Below are 23,531 nucleotides of genomic sequence, written 5' to 3' on the forward strand. Positions count from 1 at the left end.
TTTGGTAAAAATGTAAGGTTATAATGTTTTGTTGAAGAAATATAAGATAAGAAAACCGTATATTTTATTAAATTGTCATTGAAATATATTTTCTTTTTTAACAATTTGAATTCTCAATATTAAACTCAAAATATTTACATGAAAGTTCATAAAAATAATATTTTTAATTTATAGATTTTTTTCAGTAAAATTTATACACAAATAATTTATTATATATTTTTTATTTCTTTGAAAATATAGAAACATATTTACACTAATATAATTCTGTGTTTATTTTCAGGTACCAATATATTGGAAGATGTATATACTTACACTGATATAAATGTGTTAATTGATACACTTTTTTTATTTTATTCATGCTACATGAATGAGTTGTACAACGAAACATTATATCAAATTATTTGACAAAATTAATAGACAATATAAAAAATATAATATATATTTTTTGTATGAAAAGCAATACTAAAAAATAAATGTAACAAAACACGTACAAAAAATAAAACTTGAATCGAACACATACATAATAAATAATTAGAATAAAATAAAATTTGATATGTGTTTATTTTACTTTTTATTTTGCATACATCATATTATTTTATAATAAGTATTAAAAATCTAAAATTATTAAAAATAAATAAATAAATTATTTCAAGGTATTATTGTCTAAAGAAAAATAAATTATTTAATACTTAAGAAAAAAAGAGGAAATAACATTTTCAGAACAGTACCTCAAAATTGTTATTGTTGGGAATACTTATTACCCTTGAAAGAGAATGTTATTAAACCAAACGTGGATATATGATTTTCCTCTAATAATAATTATTTTCGTGACCCAACGCGCGAAAAATAAAAATGTTACTAATAATACTAATAGATTGGTGAGATATCAAACTAAATAACTTAATTTTACTATTCTTATTAACTACAAATAATTGGTAATAATTGTCCTCCACGTAATACATTGTAAGACCGGCAAAAATGCTCCAATGGAGTTTTGAAGGATAAAAATGGATGATATTGGCGAGGAGAAAAATTATTTTTCCATATAGGTGCTATGAACAATATCGTCGAAAGACACCGAGAACAGTTGGTGTCTTTGGGAAGACGACCGGAGTACATGACGTCTTCAAGCTCCGGTCGACCCACCATGGTTAGCCTCTTTCTCTTCATTTTCTCTTTTCCCTCCCTCCCTTTATTCTCTTTCACTGATATAGCCTCTTTCTACCTCCCTTTCTGCTGCATATTCACGTTTAAGGCAACGATGAAGGCGAAGAGTCAGAAGACGACATGTGCTTCAGCTATCTTTCAGAAGATGATATATGCTTTGGCAGTCTTTCAACGTTCACTATAACTTTCACCCATTTCAATAAATATTTTTTGTTCTCTCATTTTAGCCATTTTTTCCCAAAGCTCCATGAGACTAAAATTGCCTTGTAAGACTTAAATCACACTATTAAACATTTATATTAAAAATCAACATATATCGATGAAGATGCATGGGTTATTTTTTATAATTAAAATATTTTTATATTTGTTTTATGATTATAAAGATTAATTTTTAAAAATTTATAATTATTTTTATAATAATATTATGAAAGTTTATGATTTTTTTTTATTAATATAAGATGATTACAAGTGATAGTATATGTTCTAAAGGCTCTCAATCATTTAGTAATGAATATCCGAATACTCTACGATCGTTGGTGCTTGAACCCGAGATTTATAGGAATAACAAACATCTCTTTAACCATTAAAGTAATTTGGTTAGTGCTGTTTTTTATAATAATATTTTTAAATTTTATAATTAATATTATTACCTAATATTCTTTTAAAAAACATTATATCCCAATAGAGATGCGCCAATTTTTAATTCAAACGGAGTTTTGATATTAGAAATGGAAGAATGAATTATTTTGTCATGGTTGGGACGGAGAAATCAAAGATAGAAAAGGAATTGGAAGTGAGTACGATGAAATTAGGGCTAAAAGAGGTGGAAATTAAAGAATTGGGGATTAAAGAACCGGTTGAAGGAATGTGCAGTCAAAACGACACAGGACTTAATGTTGAGGAAATGGGCTTAGAGTAAGCTGACCCACTGAATTAACTAAGGCTGATCTGGTGGTAAGCAAATCCAATGCAGTTGGAGGAAGTAACGGAAATGGTACAATGTACAACATAAAACATAATGGAGTGTACTGGAAAATCTAGAAAAATATCTAATGAAAATTCTGAATTCCTTTTCCTTCTTCTTCTAAATTCTTAATCCTTTCTGACCTAAACATAACAATTGGTATTCAAAGCTAGGCTAAATTTGATCCAATTTTTTTTCAAGCTGGGAAAGACTAAGAAGACGCAGAAGATGGGACAGACCGAGCAAACCAAAGATACCATGGATGATCCTGACGGCTCTCTCAATGCAGAAGTTTCTGTTTGGTGGGTCAACCAAAAACTGGAATGAGAGCAACGATTGGAATCTTTGGAGAAGACAATGAATGAGACTAATGGTTATTTGCAACAACTCTTGAGTCTAATGCAGAAAGCTGGAGATGAATCGGGTCAATCTTCACCTGCAACAAATCAAAACAATATGACAAAAACTCAGCCACAGGTAATCGGAAAAACACCTATACAAGTAACTGTTATTGATGACCGAGAGAAATATTCATTTCAATCGATGGAACCTGGGATTTTAGCTTCAAAACCTATATTTCCTGGAGATAACTCGAAGGTACCTTCTACAGTGCATAAATTGAAATTAGGGGGAAATCCACCAGCACTTGGGGAACCATTTGTCCTCAAATATTCTAAATTAATGGAACAAAGCCATACATCCAATAATATGGATATGTTTACTCCTAGACCAAAAATAGAACTTCCATTTTTTATGGCTGTAACCCAAGGAGTTGGGTGCGGAAGTGTGACAAATATTTTTCTATATTTTCTATACCGGACAGTCAGAAGCTGGAAGTGGCTGCTATGTATCTAACCGGTAGGGCTGAGATTTGGTTTGATGGCTATGTTACGAAGAAAAATCGAGTCTCTTGGCATGAATTCGTGGCAGACATTACCCACAGGTTTTATGATAAAGGGTATATTGATGTTATAGATGAGTTTAACAAATTAACTCAAACGTCTTCTGTGGAAGAGTATGAGGATAAATTTGAAGAACTTCAACCTTTTATTCTTTAAATTAATCTTGGATTGGGGGAGGAGTACTTTGTTTCTTGCTTTTTGAGTGGGTTGAAAGACGAGCTCAAGCACAAAGTTAAAGTTCTTGAGCCTAAAACAATTATTGAAGCTGGTAGAAAGGCTAAGATATATGAGTTATCCATGGAAGTTGAAAATAGAAAAGGGTGACCCGTTTTTAAGTCGAATTCTGTTCTGCCACCTACGAGAATTCAAGGGATTTCTCTGATGATGAACCCTAGACTTTTGCAACCTCAAACCAATGCTAAACAACAGTTGGTGGATTATCAAAGAGCTAATGGACTCTGTTTTAAATGTGGAGACAAATATGGCCCTAGGCATCAATGTAAACAGAAACAATTGAACATGATGGAGGAGGATGAAGGCCACGACTCTGATGTTCCTCCTTTAAATCAAGACAATCACATACAACAATAACTATTACAAGAGAGTGAACATGATGATGGAGCTCTAGAAATCTCCATTAATGCTCTAAATGGTACTGCTGGTCACAACACCATTAGAATACAAGGTACTGTTAATACTAAACTTTTGAATATCTTGGTGGATAGTGGGAGTACCCATAGCTTTATTACTCCATGATGGGCAAAGGAAGGAATGGAGGTAGTACAAACTGACCCTTTAGTCATCACTGTGGCTAGTGGGGAACGACTTCACAGTACAACGAGAAGTAATCAGTTTACATGGCATATGCAAGGATATGGCTTTGTACATGATTTCAGAGTACTACAAATGGGGGGAAGTGATATGGTTTTAGGGGTTGATTGGATGAAGAAATTCAGCTCTATTACCTTGGATTTCAATGAGATGACATTAACTTTCAAGAAAGATGGGAATCTTATTTCATTGCAAGGTGGTCATCGAATTCCTTCTGTTAAGATGATTTCGGGAGACAAGATGCAGGAATTGACCTCAAAACAAACCGAGGTTATTGGAGAATTCTATTAGTTAAGTGCAGAAGTTGATTATCAGGAAGTTCCACTTATTCTTCAGCCCTTACTGGAAGCTTATCAGCAAGTTTTTGATGAACCAAAAGGACTACCTCCGGTTCGAAACCATGATCTATTATTCTTAAAGCTGATGCTCCACCAATTAATTTGAGACCATATCGTTTTCCTTATCAGCAGAAATCTGAGGTCGAAAAACAGGTTAATGAATTATTGGCTGCTTCTATTATCCAGACCAGTAAGAGTCTGTTTGCTTCTCCATGTTTGATGGTTAAGAAGAAGGATGGTACTTGGAGGTTTTGTGTCGATTATCGACAACTCAACCAATGGACAATCAAGAACAAATTTCCTATTCTTGTAGTTGAGAATCTTTTGGATGAGTTGACAGAGTCAACATTTTTTTTCAAAAATTGATTTACGGTCGGGATATTGGCAGATCCTCATCAAGAAAGAGGATGTCCATAAGACAGCATTTCGAGCTCATCACGACCACTTTGAGTTTAAGGTAATGCCATTCGGCCTAACAAATGCACCAGCCACATTTCAATCTTTAATGAATGATATCTTTGGACAATATTTGTGGAAGTTCGTTTTGGTATTTTTTGATGATATTTTAATTTATAGTCCTTCTTTAGAGGACCATATGCATCACTTGGAATTGGTTCTGCAAATTCTTAAAACTAATCAGCTTTTTACAATGAGGGAAAAGTGTTTTTTTGGACAACAGTAGGTTGAATACTTGGGGCATATTATTTCTTCTAATGGGGTTGCCACAAGCCCATCTAAAGTGGAGGCAATGAGAAATTGACAGCTTCCTAAAAATTTAAAATCTTTGCGTGGATTTTTGGGGTTGACTGGCTACTACAAAAAAATTATTAAGAACTATGGAGAGCTTAGCCGACCTCTCACCAATATGCTGAAAAAGGAAAATTTTCTTTGGTCTGCAGCTACTAAGGAAGCTTTTGAGCTATTAAAGGATGTTATGTGCAGAGCCCCTGTCTTAGCTTTGCCAGATTTTCAAAGAGTTTTTGTTTAGAGACTGACGCAAGTTCTCGTGGTATTGGAGTTGCCTTGTCTCAGGAATGTCGTCCTATAGCTTATCTTAGTAAAGCATTAGGAGTTTGACATGCAAATATGTCCATCTATGAGAAGGAATATTTGGCAATTTTGATGGTTGTTACTAAATGGAGACATTATTTGGAAGCTCGACCATTTATTATCAAAACTGATCATGAGCCACTCAAACATTTATTGGAACATAAATTAACAACGACGATCTAGAAACGAGGCCTTATTAAACTTCTTGGACTCGATTATACAATTAAATTCAGAAAAGGAAGTTCAAACAAGGTGGCTGATGCTTTATCAAGATGTTTTGAAGAGGAGTCTGAATTTAATACACTCACCGCCACTATGATTACACCTGCTTGGGTGCAAGAAATTGAAGCTACCTATATTGATGATGATTTGGCTAAAATAGTTATTACAAACCTTTCCATACGAACTATAGGACCTTAACAATGGTCATATATTCGAGGAGTGCTTCGATTTCGGGGAAAAATATATGTTGGGACTAGTGGTACATTGAGGCAAGAATTACTTAGAACTTTTCATGATTTTCCCTTGGGTGGACATTCGGGTGGTCAAGCTACTTAGCAACGTATCAAGAGTTATTTTTATTGGCCTGGGCTAAAATCTATGATTCTTACTCATGTGCAACAATGTGATATCTGCCAACGAACGAAGAGTGAGCATATTTCTCCACCAGGTCTATTGCAACCCCTTCGTATTCCTACTCAAGCTTGGACTGTTATTACTATGACCTTTATTGAAGGGCTTCCTACTTCATCTAAGTTTAATACGATTCTAGTGGTTGTTGATAAATTTATCCCTTTATATCCCTTTCTCATCCATGTACTGTTGTGGAAGTGGCTCGAAAATTTCTAGATAACATTTATCGACTTCATGGTCAGCCTCAAATTGCAATATCGGACAGAGACAAAATCTTTACAAGTTTGATTTGGAAAGAGTTTCTAAAATAATTGGGGATATCTACCCTATTCAGTATTGCCTTCCATCCGGAAACAGATGGCCAAACGGAAAGAGTTAATCAGTGCTTGGAGCAGTACCTACGCAGTCTATATTTTTTGAAGCCAAAAGAATGGGCGAGGTGGCTACCTCAGGCAGAGTGGTGGTACAACACCAATTTCCACACTGCCATTGGCACAACACCATTTCAAGCACTATATGGCTATGAAGCCCCATTATTACAACAGCAGACTACTACTCCAGTACAAACAGTTCATGAGATCATGCAACACAGAACATAATTGAATAGAATTTTAAAGGAGAATTTATTGCTAGCTCAGAATCGAATGAAACAGCAAGCAGATAAACATCGTACTGAACGAGAATTCCATGTGGGAGATGATGTTTACCTGAAATTACAACCGTATAGACAAATTACATTGGCCCTGAGAAAGAACTTGAAGCTTTCTGCCAGATATTTTGGTCCTTACAAAATCATTGAAAAAATTGGTTTAGTTGCTTACAGACTTCGGTTGCCTCCACATTCCAAAATTCACCTAGTTTTTCATGTGAGTTTATTAAAGAAAAAGATTGGGTCGAATATGCTTACCTCTCTCGATCCTCCAGAGGTAGGGGATGATGGACAATTGAAAATTTATCCAGCTATTGTTCTTGACAAACAGAGTGTGAAGTGTCAAAATCGGCCGGTGACTCAGTTGCTTATTCAGTGGTCGAATTTGTCACCGGAGAATGCAACTTGGGAGGATTATTCCGCCTTGAAGTCTCAATTTCCTGATTTTGATCCTTGGGGTCAAGGATCTACTGCTGGGGAGGGTAATGTCATGGTTGGGACGGAGAAATCGAAGATAGAAAAGGAATTGGAAGTGAGTACGATGAAATTAGGGCTAAAAGAGGTGGAAATTAAAGAATTGGGGATTAAAGAACCGGTTGAAGGAATGTGCAGTCAAAACGACACATGACTTAGTGTTGAGGAAATGGGCTTAGAGCAAGCTGACCCACTGAATTAACTAAGGCTGATCTGGTGGTAAGCAAATCCAATGCAATTGGAGGAAGTAACGGAAATAGTACAATGTACAACATAAAACAAAATGGAGTGTACTGGAAAATCTTAAAAAATATCTAATGAAAATTCTGAATTCCCTTTCCTTATTCTTCTAAATTCTTAATATTTTCTTACCTAAACATAACATATTTTGAGAAAAATACAAAGGAGAGCATTTTTCATCTTTATAGGGATAAATTTGTCATTTTAATGATATTCCGCAGGTCTTTTTTCTCCCAAAATGTTATGACAAAATTTTGACTACAATGATTTTATTCAAAAATGAAAACAGGCACAATTAATTTCTTTAATCAGCGGCACAACATGAATATTCAACCCAGATCAAGGACGTTATTCCTAAAGCAGACATGAACCACAAGATCATAACTCAATCCAGCGGCTGATATTAATCTATTAGAACCTTCCCCCTCTTTTATATCTTTCCCTTCCATGAAAGTGTGCTTGTGCTCAGCTCGTGTCCATTACGTGGTTTAAAAGGTGTTTCATCTTTCTTTCAATTCATTACTCTAGCTGTTACTGCACAAGAAGGTTATTGTCGATTTGGGTTCGGATCTAAATTTTGAGATTTTTCGTGTTTGATTTGAATTTTCTCATTTTGTTAATATGAATCTGTTTTCGTTAAAAAAACAGAGAAAATGACGAAGTGTTACCCAACTGTGAGCGAGGAATATCAGAAGGCAGTTGAAAAGGCTAAGAGGAAGCTCAGAGGTCTCATCGCTGAGAAGAACTGTGCCCCACTCATGCTCCGTCTAGCGTAAGCTTCTCCTCTTTTATTTGTCGTCTGATCTGCAGTTTTGATTTTGAGATTGATGATGTTGATGGATCGGACGGTGATCGTGGATGACAGATGGCACTCAGCCGGAACTTTTGACGTCAAGACTAAGACCGGTGGTCCATTTGGAACCATGAAGCAACCTACCGAGCTCGCACATGGTGCTAACAACGGCCTTGATATCGCCGTCAGACTTCTCGAGCCGATCAAGGAGCAGCTCCCTATTCTCTCCTACGCCGACTTCTATCAGGTTTTAGTTTTAATCGATCTTTTCTTCCTCCAGATTTATTAGGTTTATGTGTAATTTGACCGATTTTGGTTCCCCCCTTTTTTGTTTGGATAATTTGTAGCTTGCTGGTGTCGTCGCCGTTGGGATTACTGGTGGACCTGAAATTCCATTCCACCCCGGAAGAGAGGTCAGTCAAGTCAACTGCTACAGTGTTATTGTTTCTTTAACTGTCAATTTTAAGAAACACGTTAATGCAATTTTACATGTTCACGGCTTGACCACGGGATCTTGCTTGTTTCCTGAATGCAAACTTAAGTTTATATCAACTGATTTCAATGAAAGCAAATGTACGTTTTTCATTTGCAGAGGGTAATTGCCTTTGTAATTATTGTCCCTTTCACATTTCAAAACGGTTAGATTTATAGAAGCTGTAGTTAGTTTCCATCGTTTAGAACAAGAACTTAAACAACTTTTAATCTTTGACATTGTTAATACTGGTACTCCTTTTGTGAAAAATTCCAGGACAAGCCTCACCCACCACCTGAGGGCCGTCTTCCTGATGCTACCAAGGGTTAGTGTGTACTATTTATTGCGAATTGCCTTTGTTTATATTGAGAATAAGATTGATTGCTTTGATTTAGTTGATGATTTCAATTTAATCCCTGTGATGAATATCTTGCAGGAGCTGATCATTTGAGGCAGGTCTTTGGTGCTCAAATGGGTCTCAGTGACCAGGATATTGTAGCTCTTTCTGGTGGCCACACCCTGGTAAATAAACTTCAAATTCCAATATTTTCTTTGAGCTTGATGTGTTTGTTATTTGTGTATCCGTTTAATGATTTTATGTTTTTTTTTGTCTTTGATATAGGGAAGGTGTCACAAGGAAAGGTCTGGATTTGAGGGACCATGGACTACCAACCCTCTCATCTTTGACAACTCTTACTTCAAGTGAGTTTCTCCTTTTACGGGTCATGCATTTTTCTTCATTTGTTGGGAGTACAAATCTGAAATCTGTAAACTTGATGCTAATTCGGTTACATTTTTTATAGGGAACTCTTGTCTGGGGAGAAGGAAGGCCTTCTTCAGCTACCAACGGACAAAGTTCTCCTTTCCGACCCTGCTTTTCGTCCATTGGTTGATAAATATGCAGCTGTACGTAATTTTTCCCTTCATTTCAGTTGATAAATCTGCTGTTCAGAAGTTAAATTTTGTTTATTTATTGATGGTTTTCACCTATTTGCAGGATGAGGATGCCTTCTTCTCCGACTATGCTGAAGCTCACCTGAAGCTCTCTGAGCTAGGGTAACTTTTGCTACTTGAATTATGTTCTGCAGCTTCGCTCCTATTCTTTTTAACTGATGGTTTCTATTTCGTCTTGCAGATTTGCTGATGCATAAGCTGGTGGTTGCGGAACAGGGTGAAGCCAACAACTTTTGCCTCCAAAATGTATTGGGTTTTGTAATCTCAAAGAAGTTTAGTTAATAGGCAGTTGTTGCTTGAAGAATCTGGGTATTTGCAGTTTTAATTTGTTGAATGGATTTTGTGGAGATTTCTGATGGAACTCGAGCATTTTCTCGATAAATAATATACAATTTCCTCCAAAATAGCGGATCATTTTGCCTTTTAACTTGGCTTTCTAGTTGGATAATGCTTATGTATGATCCGCATTACTGCAGCTACGTGACCTCTCAGCATGCTATTACCGATTCGTTTCCTTCTTGATAATTCTGTTCTGTCTATGATATTTGAATGCTCCGACTTCAGATTACAATGCACCAAAAACGGTTACATGTTGTGTTGGTTGTGGGTGATCTTTTGTCATTTCTGCCTCTCTATTTTCCAGACTTTTGGTTCGACTCAAGTGGGGCCTTTTCCCTCAAGGGTGTATTCGTCTCTTCCAAATTAAGTTGATAACGAATTAATTTGTGACATTATTTTAATAAAAAAATTAAATTAGAAGAAATAATATAAAAACATATTTTTATATACAATTTTAAAAAAATAAAATATAAACAATTAATTTGTTAACATATAACAGTTACACAACTAATAATTTATAATTTACACACTATTAATACACTAAATATAAATCTACAGCATAAATTTTACACCTTTTATTCCACATGTTTTTAATATACAGGATCAAGATTTTTATTCATTGTTAGTTGGTGATAGATAAACTTATCTTTCTGAAGTTGATGACACGCTTATTGCATCAAGTGATAGGTCGTTGGACCATCAATAAGGTCACGATATCGACCTTCGAGTTGACAATTTTATATAATTTTATTTGGATAATAAAATGGATTTTATGATAAATTTTTTAGTTATTCTTATTTAATAAATTGATATTTTTCTTTAAATAATAGAGAAATTGGACGTGAATTACCAAATAAAGAAAAGAAAGGCAGAAACTTAGGCAAGCATGAGACAAAACAAAGTTATTTATCTAAATAAAACTTCACGATCTCATTTTCAATGTCCAAATAAATAAATAAAGATTCTCACATACAACGGAGTATAGAGTGAAGGCTGCGACAGGCGGGTCCTTTTCTTTTTATATTTGTATTACTTTAGGCTAAACTTTTGTTTTAGCCCTCTGAAACTTTTTATTTTGATTTTATTCAAAATATTTAACTGTTGTAGGAAATATTTAACAGCTAAAAGAAAAAGAATAGGACTAACATAGGAAATATTCAACTGTTGTGTCCGTGGGTGGCAATTACTTGGCAGCGTCGGCTTTTACTGATTATTGGAGGAAACTGATCCCACAGCCAAATTTTAATTCGTTTATATTTTGTTTAATGCTTTTATCTGCTGCAGGCTGCTACCTTATCGTTTGGCCTTGATGCTAAGAGGGAGACACAAGCACAGGCAGTTTGTGAGCCACCACATTCAAAGGATATGATAACACACCACCATTTCTCTGCCTATAAACTGAATGCCACATAACAAACTCTTCAACAACAGCCATTGATGGCAGAAACCACTCAGTCTATGGTGGTCCCTGCTGATATCGAAGCTAAAATGTCACCTTCCATGACAAAAAATGGTGGTTTCATAACCTTATTCTTCATTACAGGACTCTCTCTCTCTCTCTCGACTCGGGTGTGACTGTCGAATATGTTAGATATTGTGTGCGTTTTGTTCTTCGACTTCAAACGGTATGTTACAGGTTGGGACTAACCTTTGTGTTTTGTTTGGAGATGCACTAAGCAGGGACGGTGTCGGGAGTGATGTTGTCTGGTTTCGGATGGTTGGCGAACCTTATCGTCTATCTGGTCGAGGAATTCAACTTGGAGAGCATTAATGCCACTCAAATTTCCAACGTTGTTCATGGTTGTATAAACTTGATTCCGATCCTTGGAGCAATCATTGCTGATTCATTCTAGGGAATTTTCCCTGTTGCAATTTCTAGCTTTATCTCCACACTGGTATACTGGTCTTCTTATGTTCCATTCTTTTCTGGTTTTAAGTAACTTCATTGATCAAGTTTTAAGCTTTTCCCAGGGGATCATTTTGCTGACTTTAACAGCAAAACTAAGCTCTCTTGGACCTCCACCATGTGAGACCGGTTCAAGCTTGTGCAGAACTCCATCAAAACTACAGTATGCTGTTATATATTTAAGTATAACAATGGCGTCTGTAGGGCTGGGAGGGAGTCAATATACACTCGCCACAATGGGAGCAAATCAACTCGATATGCCTAAAGATAAAGAAACTTTCTTCAATTGGTTCTTCTTCACTGTTTTTGCATCTTGCATAATAAGTTCCACTGCGGTTGTCTATGTTGAGGACAGCCTTAGCTGGGCTCTTGGGTATGCCATATGTTTTGCAGCTAACATCGTTGCTTTGGCCGTTTTCTTGGCCGGATGTCGATTCTATAGACAAGATGAGCCTCGAGGGAGTCCGTTTACGGCTCTGCTTCGTGTTTTGATTGCTGCTGTAAGGAAAAGCAAGGTCGAGTTGTCATCAAGAAATGAAGATTATTACCATGAACAGTGTGGAACGAACAAGGTCTTGCCGCAACTCCAAAACAGAGTTTCAAGTAAAAACTTTCTAACTTTAGTACATATTGCCTTGTATAGTGTAGGAAGGTTCTTCATGATGATTTAGTACATATTGCCTTAAAAATGTCATCTTTTTTAACTTTCAAGTGTAACATCAATATAGGTAAGGAGGGTTCTTCATAATGGTCCACTTTATGCTCTTCACATCACACGTTGAGATTTCAACCTTGGGTCTTTTAAGTTGTAATCATTTAACAAGCATGGAATTCGAATCGAGTTGAAACGTGTTCTCTTCTGATTTAGGTTTTTGAACCGAGCAGCTATTAAAACAAAGGAGACATTGATTCAGATGGATCAATAGCCAGACCATGGAAGCTATGCAGTTTACAACAAGTAGAGGATCTGAAAACTCTGATAAAACTTTTTCCAATATGGTCAAGCGGTATATTTCTTACAACCCCGATAGCAATCCAATCCAACATAACAGTGATCCAAGCTCTATCAATGGATCGACAACTCGGTTCCAGATTCAACATCCCTGCAGCATCTATTATAGTGGTGGTTCTAATATCTTCATCCATATTCATAGCCCTGTTTGATCGTTTCTTATTTCCCGCATGGAAGAAGCTGACCGGCAGGCCTCTGACGCCACTACAACGAATAAGATTAGGCCACGTGATCAATGTTCTAAGCATGGCGATTTCAGCAATGGTGGAGTCAAAACGGCTCAGAACAGTCCATGATAACAACCTCGAGGCACGCCCTGGTGTCATAGTGCCTATGCAAGTCTGGTGGCTATTTCCGCAACTCGTGGTTGGCATTGGTGACGCACTTCATTTTCCGGGACAAGTTGCGTTGTATTACTAAGAATTCCCAGCCTCGTTGCGAAGCACGGCCACAGCCATGGTTTCTTTAGTCGTCGGCATTGCCTTCTATGTCAGTACACGTCTGATTGACCTAATCAGGAATGTTACAGAATGGTTGCCCGAAAATATAAACAGTGGGAGGCTAGATAACTTGTATTGGATCTTAGTTAAACAAGGGGCGCTGAATTTTATCTACTTTTTAGTGTGTGGCATGTTATATAAGTGTAATAATATTGAAATGTAAATTTGCTGAATAAACAAAGCTGGAAAGCTTAATGTCCATTTTTTTTCAAGATTTCAATAATATCGAAAGGAACTCTCTTGAATTGGTTCTATTTCACTGTTTCTGCAGCTTCCATGATAGGTTCCCCTGCAATTATCTTTGTGGAAATCATTAGCTGGTCTCTTGGTTTCGCCATATGTTTTCTTACTAACTTCATTTCTTTAGCCATATTCTTGGCCGGATATCGATTCTATCGACCTGAGCAGCCTTGAGGGAGATCATTTACGAGTCCGCTTCTTGCTGTCATGGCTGGTGTAAGGAAAAGGAAGGTTGTGAAGATTATTACCATGAACAGAGTGGAACAAAAATGATTGACGTTTGAAAGAGCAAAACGGAGTCTCGAGTAAAAACTATTAACTTCCAAATGCATAAGAAATATGATTACCCACTTTATGTTGTTCACATCACACGTGAAACTTGGGTCGTTTAAGTTGTAATCATTTAGATGCATGACATTTAATATGATGGTGAGACCAATGACATGTCCTCCGGTCAACCCCTCGAGAAGTTGACATCATTAGCAGCAAAAGAACATATATATATATATATATTCATATGAACAAGTAAACCATGGCTTAGTTAAGAAATGACATTCAAATCAAGTTGAAATATATATTTTTTGACTTGGGTTTTAAACCGAGCAGCGATGATAACCGAAAGAGACATTGGTTCAGATGGATCAATGGCAAGACCGTGGAAGTTATGCAGTTTACTACAAGTAGATCTCAAAACTATGATAAGACTTTGGGCACTATGGTCAAGTGGTGTACTTATTGAAACCCCAATGTCAGTCCATTCCACCATAACAGTTGACCCAAACTCTATCAATGGATCGTCACTTTGGTCTCAATTTCGAAGTACCTACAGGTTCAATTATAGTGGTGGACCAACTATCCTCATCCATATCCATAGCCCTGTTTGATTGTTTCTTATTTTCCGCATTGCGCAGGCCTCTAACACCGCTACAACGAGTAGGAACAGGCCACGTGATCAATCAGTAGATCTAAATTTTTTTTTACAATTGATACATATATATTAATAATTCAAATTTTTATATAGATAAGACAAAAGCAAAATTTTAAGATGTACACAATTAATAAAATAAATAACTAATCAAATTCAAATTTTAGGAGGGAAAATACATCCATCGATAGTGTCAAATCATAGGATATTGGAAGATTGAGTTTAAGAGATTAGAAAGATATATGTGGAGCCAAATACCCTTCTATTCTTCGGTGATGTTACGTCTTCCAAAAAGGAGAAAGATGAATAATCCACTGTTCCAATTATTCATCAAATTGTCTTTTTGTATAAAAAAAATAAAAAATCTCAAAGAGACTACGATTTCTTTGAATGACACGTTTTCCTAATTTGGAAGAAAGTTGATTTGTACGCGTTTTTTTTTTTTTTTTTGCATATCAATCATATAGTTTGCACTCCAAATCTGGAAAGTGTTGTGTTGATGCACCATCCTAGTGTCAAAATGAACAAAGATGGAAGAGAGATATGGGGATTTTCATTAACCATTTTGAAAAGCCACCAACAAACCTATGGCTGATTGGCTGGAATGGAATCGCTCGAAGAAAAAACCCATTTTCTTAATGCATTCTCTGTGCTATTGCTAATGATAGAAAATGTCTTCATTTTTGGCAAATGCTTTCCTCTACTTCAACTGTTTGGGTATGTAGCTAAATATCTATTACTTCTTGAAATCATAATGGGATTGCAAGATGGTAGGACCTTTGGCAAATGGTAGGGGAAGTATAAGACAATCCATGTGATCCTCGAGTGGCGTTGTTTAATCGAGTTTTCCGCTCAAAATCTTAAATTCTAGATTTCGAAATATTAGGAGGCATACTAATTACCTACGACCAGAAAATTTAATTTATAAATATTATAATAAGTGAATTTCTAAAATTTAAAAAATAAAATATTTAAAATATAAAAAAATTAAAATTTTAAGAGAACGACTGAAGATAAAAAAATTCAAAATTCAAAAGTATGTATAGATTTTATCTCTTTAATTTTTAGTTGAAAATGATTTTGGGCCATAAAAGGTAATTTCGGGTTGGCCCAACTCTAAAAACCTTAACTCAGGCATCGATATGTTTGTTTAGGTTTTAGGGTTTCTTCCCTTGGTGGTGAACCATTTGTAGCTCCCCCCCCCCCCCAATTTCACCGAAGCTCTTCCTTCAACGAAAATGGTTGCCGCCAAGAAGACCGTAAGATCGCATTCCCATTTTGTTTCTTTTGAATTTTCTACACGTATTCATTAGTAATTTTCTGAAAATGTGTTAGTTAATGGATATACTGGGGTGTGTTCGATGAAATGCAGAAAAAGACTCATGAGAGCATTAACAACAGATTGGCTCTCGTTATGAAGAGTGGGAAATACACTTTGGGTTATAAAACCGTCCTCAAATCTCTCAGAAGCTCCAAAGGTATTGGATAATTCTGCACATTGATTTAAGATTTCAAAATTTTCGAGCTATATGATTCATGATTGACTATTTCTGGCGTTTTAAGTTCCTCAGTTTAGATGAAAATTATGGTACCCTTCTAAATTTATTGTTTTGGATGGCGGATTGAAGTTGAATGAATTTCATCTTGATTACAATAGTGTTTAACTAGGATAAGGGCATGAGGTTTTTTTTTTGTAGAATTTGTTTTATATAGGATTGTTGCATTTCTGATGCCGATCTAATGTTGATCGATTCAGCATTGGAAGACTGATATTCATATATAAATTCTAATGTTTTATAGGTAAGTTGATTATTATTGCCAACAACTGCCCTCCTCTTAGGAAGTCGGAGATCGAGTATTATGCCATGTTGTGCAAGGTTGGAGTTCACCACTACAATGGAAGTATGTTCCTTAACCAATCTTGCTCTTGCTACATACTTTAATACTTATTTGTGCCATGACTTGAGTACTCGTATGTTGGATTAATTTCTATATCACATTGAACAAAGCAGATTATCAATAAGATTAGCTTATTAGTTCAGCTATGTTACTCCAGCATCAATAAAATTATCAATAAACTTCATCCGTGTTAGACACATCTGTGTGACACGCACCTCTGAATATTTAATAACATAAACTTGATTCATATGTTCTTTCCATAATCAAAGCCCTTAATGAAGTGATTGATGTGGTCCATTATTTATTTTCTTTATCTCTGTAATATCTTAACTACCATAATCATCGATCTCATATTCTCATGTTTCATATGTAATGGTGGTTGGTGAACCAATGGACAATGGAGTGATAACTTTGCTGTTTGAAGTTTTCTAGTAATTCAACACTGGTTTTAAAGAGTATTCCTAATATGAGTAAATGATGGGTTTTTTTTTTCTGGCAGACAATGTAGACTTGGGCACTGCTTGCGGAAAATATTTCAGAGTGTGCTGCCTTAGCATTGTTGATCCTGGTATATATAAGAGCTCTGATTACAGTTTTGTATTTAACTATTATACATCTTTATAAAGTTCTGATCGCAGTAACTATTGTTTATGTTTTTCAGGTGACTCTGATATCATAAAGAGTATGCCCGGCAATCACTAAGCTATCGGGAGGAAACTTATCTTCCTAGGTTTTCTTCTGATAGTTTCTATTTTTGGGTATCTGGAAACATTGTTGATGGATGTTGAAGAGAACTTGTTCTGAAATTCAGATCTTTCTTTGTTGTGTTTTATCTATGGGACAGTGATGTTATAGCCCCATGTATTAGTATTTTTTGAGTGGATTTCGTTAAAAATCATCTCTTTTCATATATTTTTTTAGTAAATTCTTAATGCTGCTTTAGAGAGACTAAGAAGTTTATTTTTTTATTAAAAAATTCACATTACATAATTAACATTTAAGAATGATATTATATCTATTAAATTTGAAAAAAATTAGGAAGTTCTTTTAACGTTTCTTTTTTTTAATAACTTTTCATATTTAATATATATTATATGCATTTGATTTTAAATAATTTGTCATGTTTAAAAAATTGAAATATTAATTTAAAAAATTAAATGTCAAATTATGAATATATACAACAGAAATTAAGATATTATTTAATTTTATTGTATATTAATTTACAGTACAAAATAAAAATGCACATACAAGTAAAGTATAGTCAAAATTTTGTAACAGTTCATAAAATAAACTAAAGAAAAATCATATTTTTGAAGAAGAAAAGTTTTAAGGATTTGAAAGAAAAAACAAAACAGTAAAAGAACTTAAGAAGCGGAAAAGAAAATGGTAAAGTTCATTGATACATAAATTTAAGGATAATCTACATAAATGGTCACAAGAATTTTAAATTACTTGCATTTTGGTCACCTAACTTTTAAAATTTGTATTATAATCACTAAACTTTTAATTAGTTTTTAGAAAGGTTCTGACGTTATCTCTTGTTAGTTTTATACGAAATTAACCCTTTAATGCATTAAAGAAACACCAAAAACATTAAACTTCTCTTTAACTTCGATAATCAAAACTTTCCCAAAGAAAAAAAAATCAGATAATTAGAAATGAATGATGAAGAAACATAGGTTCAAGTGGAGATCAGCAGCAGCAAAACCAATATGGAACATTCCAAGGAGTTGCTAACTACCCTCCTCCACGCCCTCAACGTCCGCAATAGCACCGTGGCTCAATGGGGTTGCCTTAGCCTTCTCCAACTCCCTCTATCCCTAGTCCTCAATATTACCACAGACCGTGCCGGGTATTCTACAATTATTTAAAAAAAACTTTCTTTTTGATTATTTAATTGAAATGAAGAATGTTTATATTTGAGTTTTTGTTTGATGGAAGGATAACGATGTTCTTTAATATGAACGATCCAAGTTTTGGATGAAAATTTGTCTAAATACAAAGAGCTCTATAGAAGAGGAAGAAGTGAAATAAATGCATAGATACATTAGCAATATTATTTCGATTTGGTTTTCTGATGAATGTAGTTTTTGTTTTAAGGGTGACCTGAATAGGGGTAGGAAAACTTAAAACTTTTGCTATAATAAATATATATGTAATATAAACAATTCATCTCTGATCATTGAAAACTTGCTTATATCAACTGTCGTATGTAATGAAAAGTTTAGGTTGCTAAATTTTGTGCGAAGAGTTAGACTGATTTGCTTCATGGATATGTATAACTAGATTCAGTGTATGATTTGCCCATCGTGTGATTCAAGTTTGGTTTCTTGTATATAATCGTGTTGACAACAATTTACATGATCTAAAATGACTGTTCTTCCGATTCAGCCTGTATTTTGTTGTCAAAAGTTTCTTATTCTACCTGTGGTTACTCCCATGATATCATTTATGTCAGGGTATGATGTTGTTGATGAAAGACCAGTAAGAGATGAGCTACCGTGCTAAGGCCTTTGCGTCAGATGGTTCTTGTAAGTTTACGACGTTTTCTTTATTTTAAGGGTCCTAGATGAAGGTCTCATACTCCCATGAAAATTTTCTTGTTTAATAAGAGAAATATGCTGCTTTGAAGGTTTATAATTGGTTTCTTCATTGGTGTCGTTCCATAGCTTGCTGGAGTCGTTATTTTAGCCTTTTCAAGGATAGACTACCAAGAGAAACCCGAATATATCGCTTGCTCAATCCGCGTGAGTATCTTTATGTTTTAGTATTTTTGTTTTATGTTTATAGTTTTATCGAATCCATCCTACATTGAATTTGATTATCGAAGTTATATAGATGATCTTGTAGACTTCTCATTTATTTTCGGCTCTTCGTTTTCCTTAATGCATTAAATTAGAGGTATATACATGCACGTATGAGTATGTATGTATGTGTGCAAGCTGTGTAAGTTGTGTAAGTAACAGTTTGCTGAGTCAGCAGCTGTTAGCAGTTAGTTAGGATGTTAGTGAGGAAGTAATTGCATCCAATTCATGTATAAAGAACCTGCTACATAACAAGCAGCTCATCGTATTCCTAGTAAGATGAATATTCTAGTATTCTTTTGAAAAGTAGTAACTCAATATGGTATCAATCGCCGGCAGTTCTGGGTAATTCTTGAAGAGTTTTCCTTCCACTATTCGTACAAATCGTATTACTATGGATCCTACGATTGGAGGTTCGAAGAATTTCTCCAACAAGAAGGTTAGCATCGTATTGGATGAGACCAACTTCTTGCTATGGAAGCAATAGATTTTATTAACGATTCGGAGTCATCGCCTTGAACGCCTTCTAACCGGAGTCATGCTGTCCCCACCAGAGTCTTGCTATGAAGAGTTTGTTGCACAAGATAGTGATGTTGCTTCTTGGTTGATTTCGACCATCAGCCCTCACCTTCTTCCTCAGTTCGTGGGAGCAGAAACCGCTGCAGCAATTTGGCAAACAGTGCTGTAGTTCTTTGCAAACAGGTCGACAACAACGTTGATGAACCTGCATTATAAGCTTCACTCGTTGAAGAAAGGCGGGGATAGCATGCACATTTATCTTACACGAGTGAAAGAGGTGTGTGATGCACTTGCCTCTTGTGGGAGTGCTATCTCCCATATTAAACATATTGTTACGATCTTGAAAGGGTTGCCTCGTGAATACCAACCATTCATGGCGATTATAACGACCATGAAAGAAACTTTGTCGTTAGATAGCATTTATACAATGCTAATAGATGTTGAGTCACAACTAGCAGGTTTTGATGAACAAACTGATTTACTGCTAGTGAGTACAAATCTAGCTCAGGGCAGTACAGATCGAGGGCACTTCAATGCTTCTAATCGCCAAGATTACAAGCCAAGACAGTCTGCGAATGGATCTGGTACGAGCAGCTATGGCAGGGGGCGTGGGCAAACCAAATTACAATGCCAACTCTGTGGCAAACTTAGTCATTTAGTCGATCGATGCTGGCATAGATATGATGAACGATTCAGTTGTGTAGCAACTGATAGTTATGGTTCAACCAAAGAAGGCTCAGGGAACTTGCGTTATAATTCTGGGAAAACTAGTTCAAGTTGTGAAAAAAGCTCTAAAGCGTGTGTGGATGGTCATTCTTCTAGCATACAACCTCAGGCAAATATGGTTACTACAGCAGTCGATCGATGGGTGGTGGACTCGGGGGCTACGCACCACGTTACTCCTGATGCGTCTAATATGATAAATCAGTCAGAATTCCTTGGGCCAGGTAAGCTTACGGTTGGTAATGGAGTAGATCTTGGTATTGATAGCATTGGCAAAGCTGCTTTATCTACTACTTATTGTGTACTGTTGTTAAACGATCTCTTACATATCCCGCAAATAACCAAAAACATTCTCTCGGTCTCTAAGATTGCTAGGGATAATAGTGTATTCCTTGAATTCCATGCAAAAAAATGCTATGTTCGTGATGAAGCGATTGGACATGTTCTATTGAGCGGTGAAGAAGTTGATGGGTTGTACATCTTTGAGAAAGTCTGTACAGAAATCAAATGTGATATCAATATAGCTTCAAATTCTATGCCAGCTGCTGAGTTATGGCACAGGCGACTAGGTCACCCCTCGTTTGACACTCTCAACAAAATAACAAAGGTTGTTGATATAAAGCTCTCTTTTGATGTAAATAAAACTTGTGATGCATGTCATGTAGGTAAAAGTCACAAACTGTCGTTTGTTCAATCTGTTGCTGAATACAATTCTCCTTTTCAACTTGTACATACCAATTTGTGAGGGCCTCCTCATATTTCTTCAAATGGTTTTCGCTATTACATATCATTTGTTGATGCTTATACTCGGCACACATGGCTTTATCTACTTCGTGCAAAATCCCAAGCTGTTGTAGCCTTTCAGTTATTTTACAAAATGATACACACACAATTTGGGATGTCCATCAAAGCAGTCCAAAGCGACTAGGGTAGGGAGTTTTGGTCCTTCACTGATGTTTTAGCCAAGGCTGGCGTTGTTCACAGGTTAACATGCCCGCATACGTCTGAGCAGAATGGCAAGGTTGAGAGGAGACATCGCCACCTAGTTGAATTGGCCCTTGTGTTGTTGTCTCAAGCCTCAATGCCCATAAAGTTTTGGTCATATGCTATGGTTACTGCCGTCAGTCTTATCAACAAACTTCCAACTAAAGTTCTTCAAGGAGTCTCTCCCTTTGAGAAATTGTATGGTAAGCAACCCGATTACAAAATGCTCAAAGTCTTTGGCTATCTATGTTTTCCCCACCTTCAACCGTTTCAGAAGTACAAGCTCGACTTTCGATCTCAGCCCTGCACATACTTGGGTGTGAGTCCACAACATAAAGGGTATCAATGTCTAGCCCGATATGGTCGTATATACATATAGAGGCATGCGGTGTTCAATAAATGGGCATTCCCTTTTAAAGAAAAATCCAGCTCCCCAATCGATTCTGATAAAAACATGTATTGCCCCCAATACCTTGATATTTTTTCGAATATCAGACTACTTCAGAATGTGCAAGGTAACAACAATCAGAATATTAGTGAGTCCCTGAGGAGTACGTCATCAGCTTATGAGGAGAATGTTAATACACATGGAGAGGATGGTTTTCACGTAGGGAATAGTGCTGACTTACAGGTTAGCAGCAGTGGACACATTGAACAGCATGCTGATAATGGAGTAGAGAATGTTCAAGAAGAAGATATTGCAAAACCCCCCGATAATACAAGCAGCTATGGACAAGCAGAAGTGCAGGAACCCAGTGAACCAGTTGAAATATATCCGCTGCAGAATGTTCACCCGATGTTGACAAGGAGAAAATGCGGTGTTTTTAAACCAAAGACATTCTCAAGTCACTTTGACAATACAATACCTACAAGTATAAAGGGAGCAATGCAGTCTTCAGAATGAAGGAATGATGTTCAAGCTGAAATTAATGCCTTACAAAAGAATGAGACGTGGTCACTAGTTAAACTTCCACCTGGACGAACTGCAAGTGGCTGTTTAAACTTAAACATAATCCTGATGGCTCAATCTTTCGGTACAAGGCTCGGTTAGTGGCTAAGGGATTCACACAAGTCCCTGGACATGACTTCTGTGATACCTTCAGTCCAGTGGTTAAATTTACCATAGTAAATGTCATTTTCACCATGGTAGTGTCTAATGCATGAGAGCAACGACACATAGACATAAACAATGTCTTCCTCAACAGAGATCTTAAGGAGGATGTATGCAACAACCCCCTTACTTCGAGCAGCTGCCTGATGATGGTTCCCCCATAGTGTGCAAACTGCAAAAGGCCCTATATGGATTAAAACAGGCACCTCGTAATTGGCATTCTAAGTTAAAAGAAGTTTTGCTAGGAATATGATTTCAAGTATCACGGGCAGACTCGTCCTTGTTCTTTAAAGACAGCGGTAGTGATCGAGTATATTTGTTAGTGTATGTAGACGACATTTTGATCATGGTAGGGTCATCACATGGGATCAAAACTGTTGTTGATATGCTGCAAGGTAAATTTTCTCTCAAGGACTTGGGTGCACTGAGCTACTTCCTTGGAATTGAAGTGTTAAGGACCAACAAGTCGTTTGTCCTTAGTCAGAGGAAGTTTGCGTTAGAATTACTGGAAAAAGTTGGCATGAAAACAGCTGCTCCATGCCTTACGCCTATGACGTTGGCTTGCAAATTATCTCGTGAAGAAGGAGATTTGTTAGAGGATGCGAGTGAATATAGAAGTATAGTGGGTTCACTTCTATATCTTTGTCACACTCGGCCTGACTTGTCCTTGAGCGTGGGTAAAGTAGCCCAGTTTATGCATGCACCTCGAGTAATACACTTTGCTGCAATGAAAAGAATTCTTACGTACCTAGCAGATACTGTAAACTATAGGTTACAATTCTCTCCAATTGATAACAAAATATTGATCTAAGTATTTGTAGATGCAGACTGGGGTGCTAATCTGGATGATCGAAGGTCAGTGTCGGGTTACGAAGTGTTCTTAGGCAAATGTCTTGTTGCGTGGAGTTCGAAGAAGCAACGCTCAGTATCTAGAAGTACCATGGAAGCATAATACAAAAGTATAGTTGATGCTGTAGCTGAAGTCACATGGATCAACACATTGTTAACCGATTTAGGTATTCAACAGCAAGGAAAATCTGTGATTTGGTGTGACAACACCAGTGTAGTGCCTATGAGTGCCAATCCGATATATCATGCACAA

At 36.2% G+C, this 23,531-nt stretch overlaps 3 protein-coding genes and 1 pseudogene across 3 annotated transcripts; all 4 read left to right on the top strand.

The window, feature by feature from the left end:
* The first annotated feature begins 6,529 nt into the window (after positions 1-6,529).
* On the top strand, positions 6,530-7,162 carry LOC120196156. Its single transcript, XM_039198030.1, has one exon. It carries the CDS (start codon positions 6,530-6,532, stop codon positions 7,160-7,162), a length of 633 nt encoding a protein of 210 aa, XP_039053961.1.
* A 522-nt stretch (positions 7,163-7,684) lies between these two features.
* On the top strand, positions 7,685-9,820 carry LOC120196143 (L-ascorbate peroxidase 1, cytosolic-like). Its single transcript, XM_039198020.1, has 10 exons — positions 7,685-7,794; positions 7,897-8,020; positions 8,114-8,288; positions 8,389-8,454; positions 8,790-8,838; positions 8,950-9,035; positions 9,136-9,215; positions 9,317-9,419; positions 9,511-9,569; positions 9,649-9,820. The coding sequence occupies exons 2-10, from the start codon at positions 7,902-7,904 to the stop codon at positions 9,662-9,664; spliced, it is 753 nt and encodes a 250-aa protein (XP_039053951.1). The 5' UTR covers positions 7,685-7,794; positions 7,897-7,901; the 3' UTR covers positions 9,665-9,820.
* Positions 9,821-10,037: 217 nt separating this feature from the next.
* Positions 10,038-13,401, top strand: LOC120196157 (annotated as a pseudogene).
* Positions 13,402-15,532: 2,131 nt separating this feature from the next.
* LOC120196140 (60S ribosomal protein L30-like) lies at positions 15,533-17,198 on the top strand. Its single transcript, XM_039198018.1, has 5 exons — positions 15,533-15,648; positions 15,762-15,867; positions 16,190-16,291; positions 16,788-16,856; positions 16,950-17,198. Exons 1-5 carry the CDS (start codon positions 15,628-15,630, stop codon positions 16,988-16,990), a joined length of 339 nt encoding a protein of 112 aa, XP_039053949.1. The 5' UTR covers positions 15,533-15,627; the 3' UTR covers positions 16,991-17,198.
* Positions 17,199-23,531: the final 6,333 nt, after the last annotated feature.

This window comes from Hibiscus syriacus, unplaced genomic scaffold, assembly GCF_006381635.1.
Source record: "Hibiscus syriacus cultivar Baekdansim isolate YM2019G1 unplaced genomic scaffold, ASM638163v2 tig00117027_pilon, whole genome shotgun sequence".
In the NCBI taxonomy this organism is placed as follows: domain Eukaryota; kingdom Viridiplantae; phylum Streptophyta; class Magnoliopsida; order Malvales; family Malvaceae; genus Hibiscus; species Hibiscus syriacus.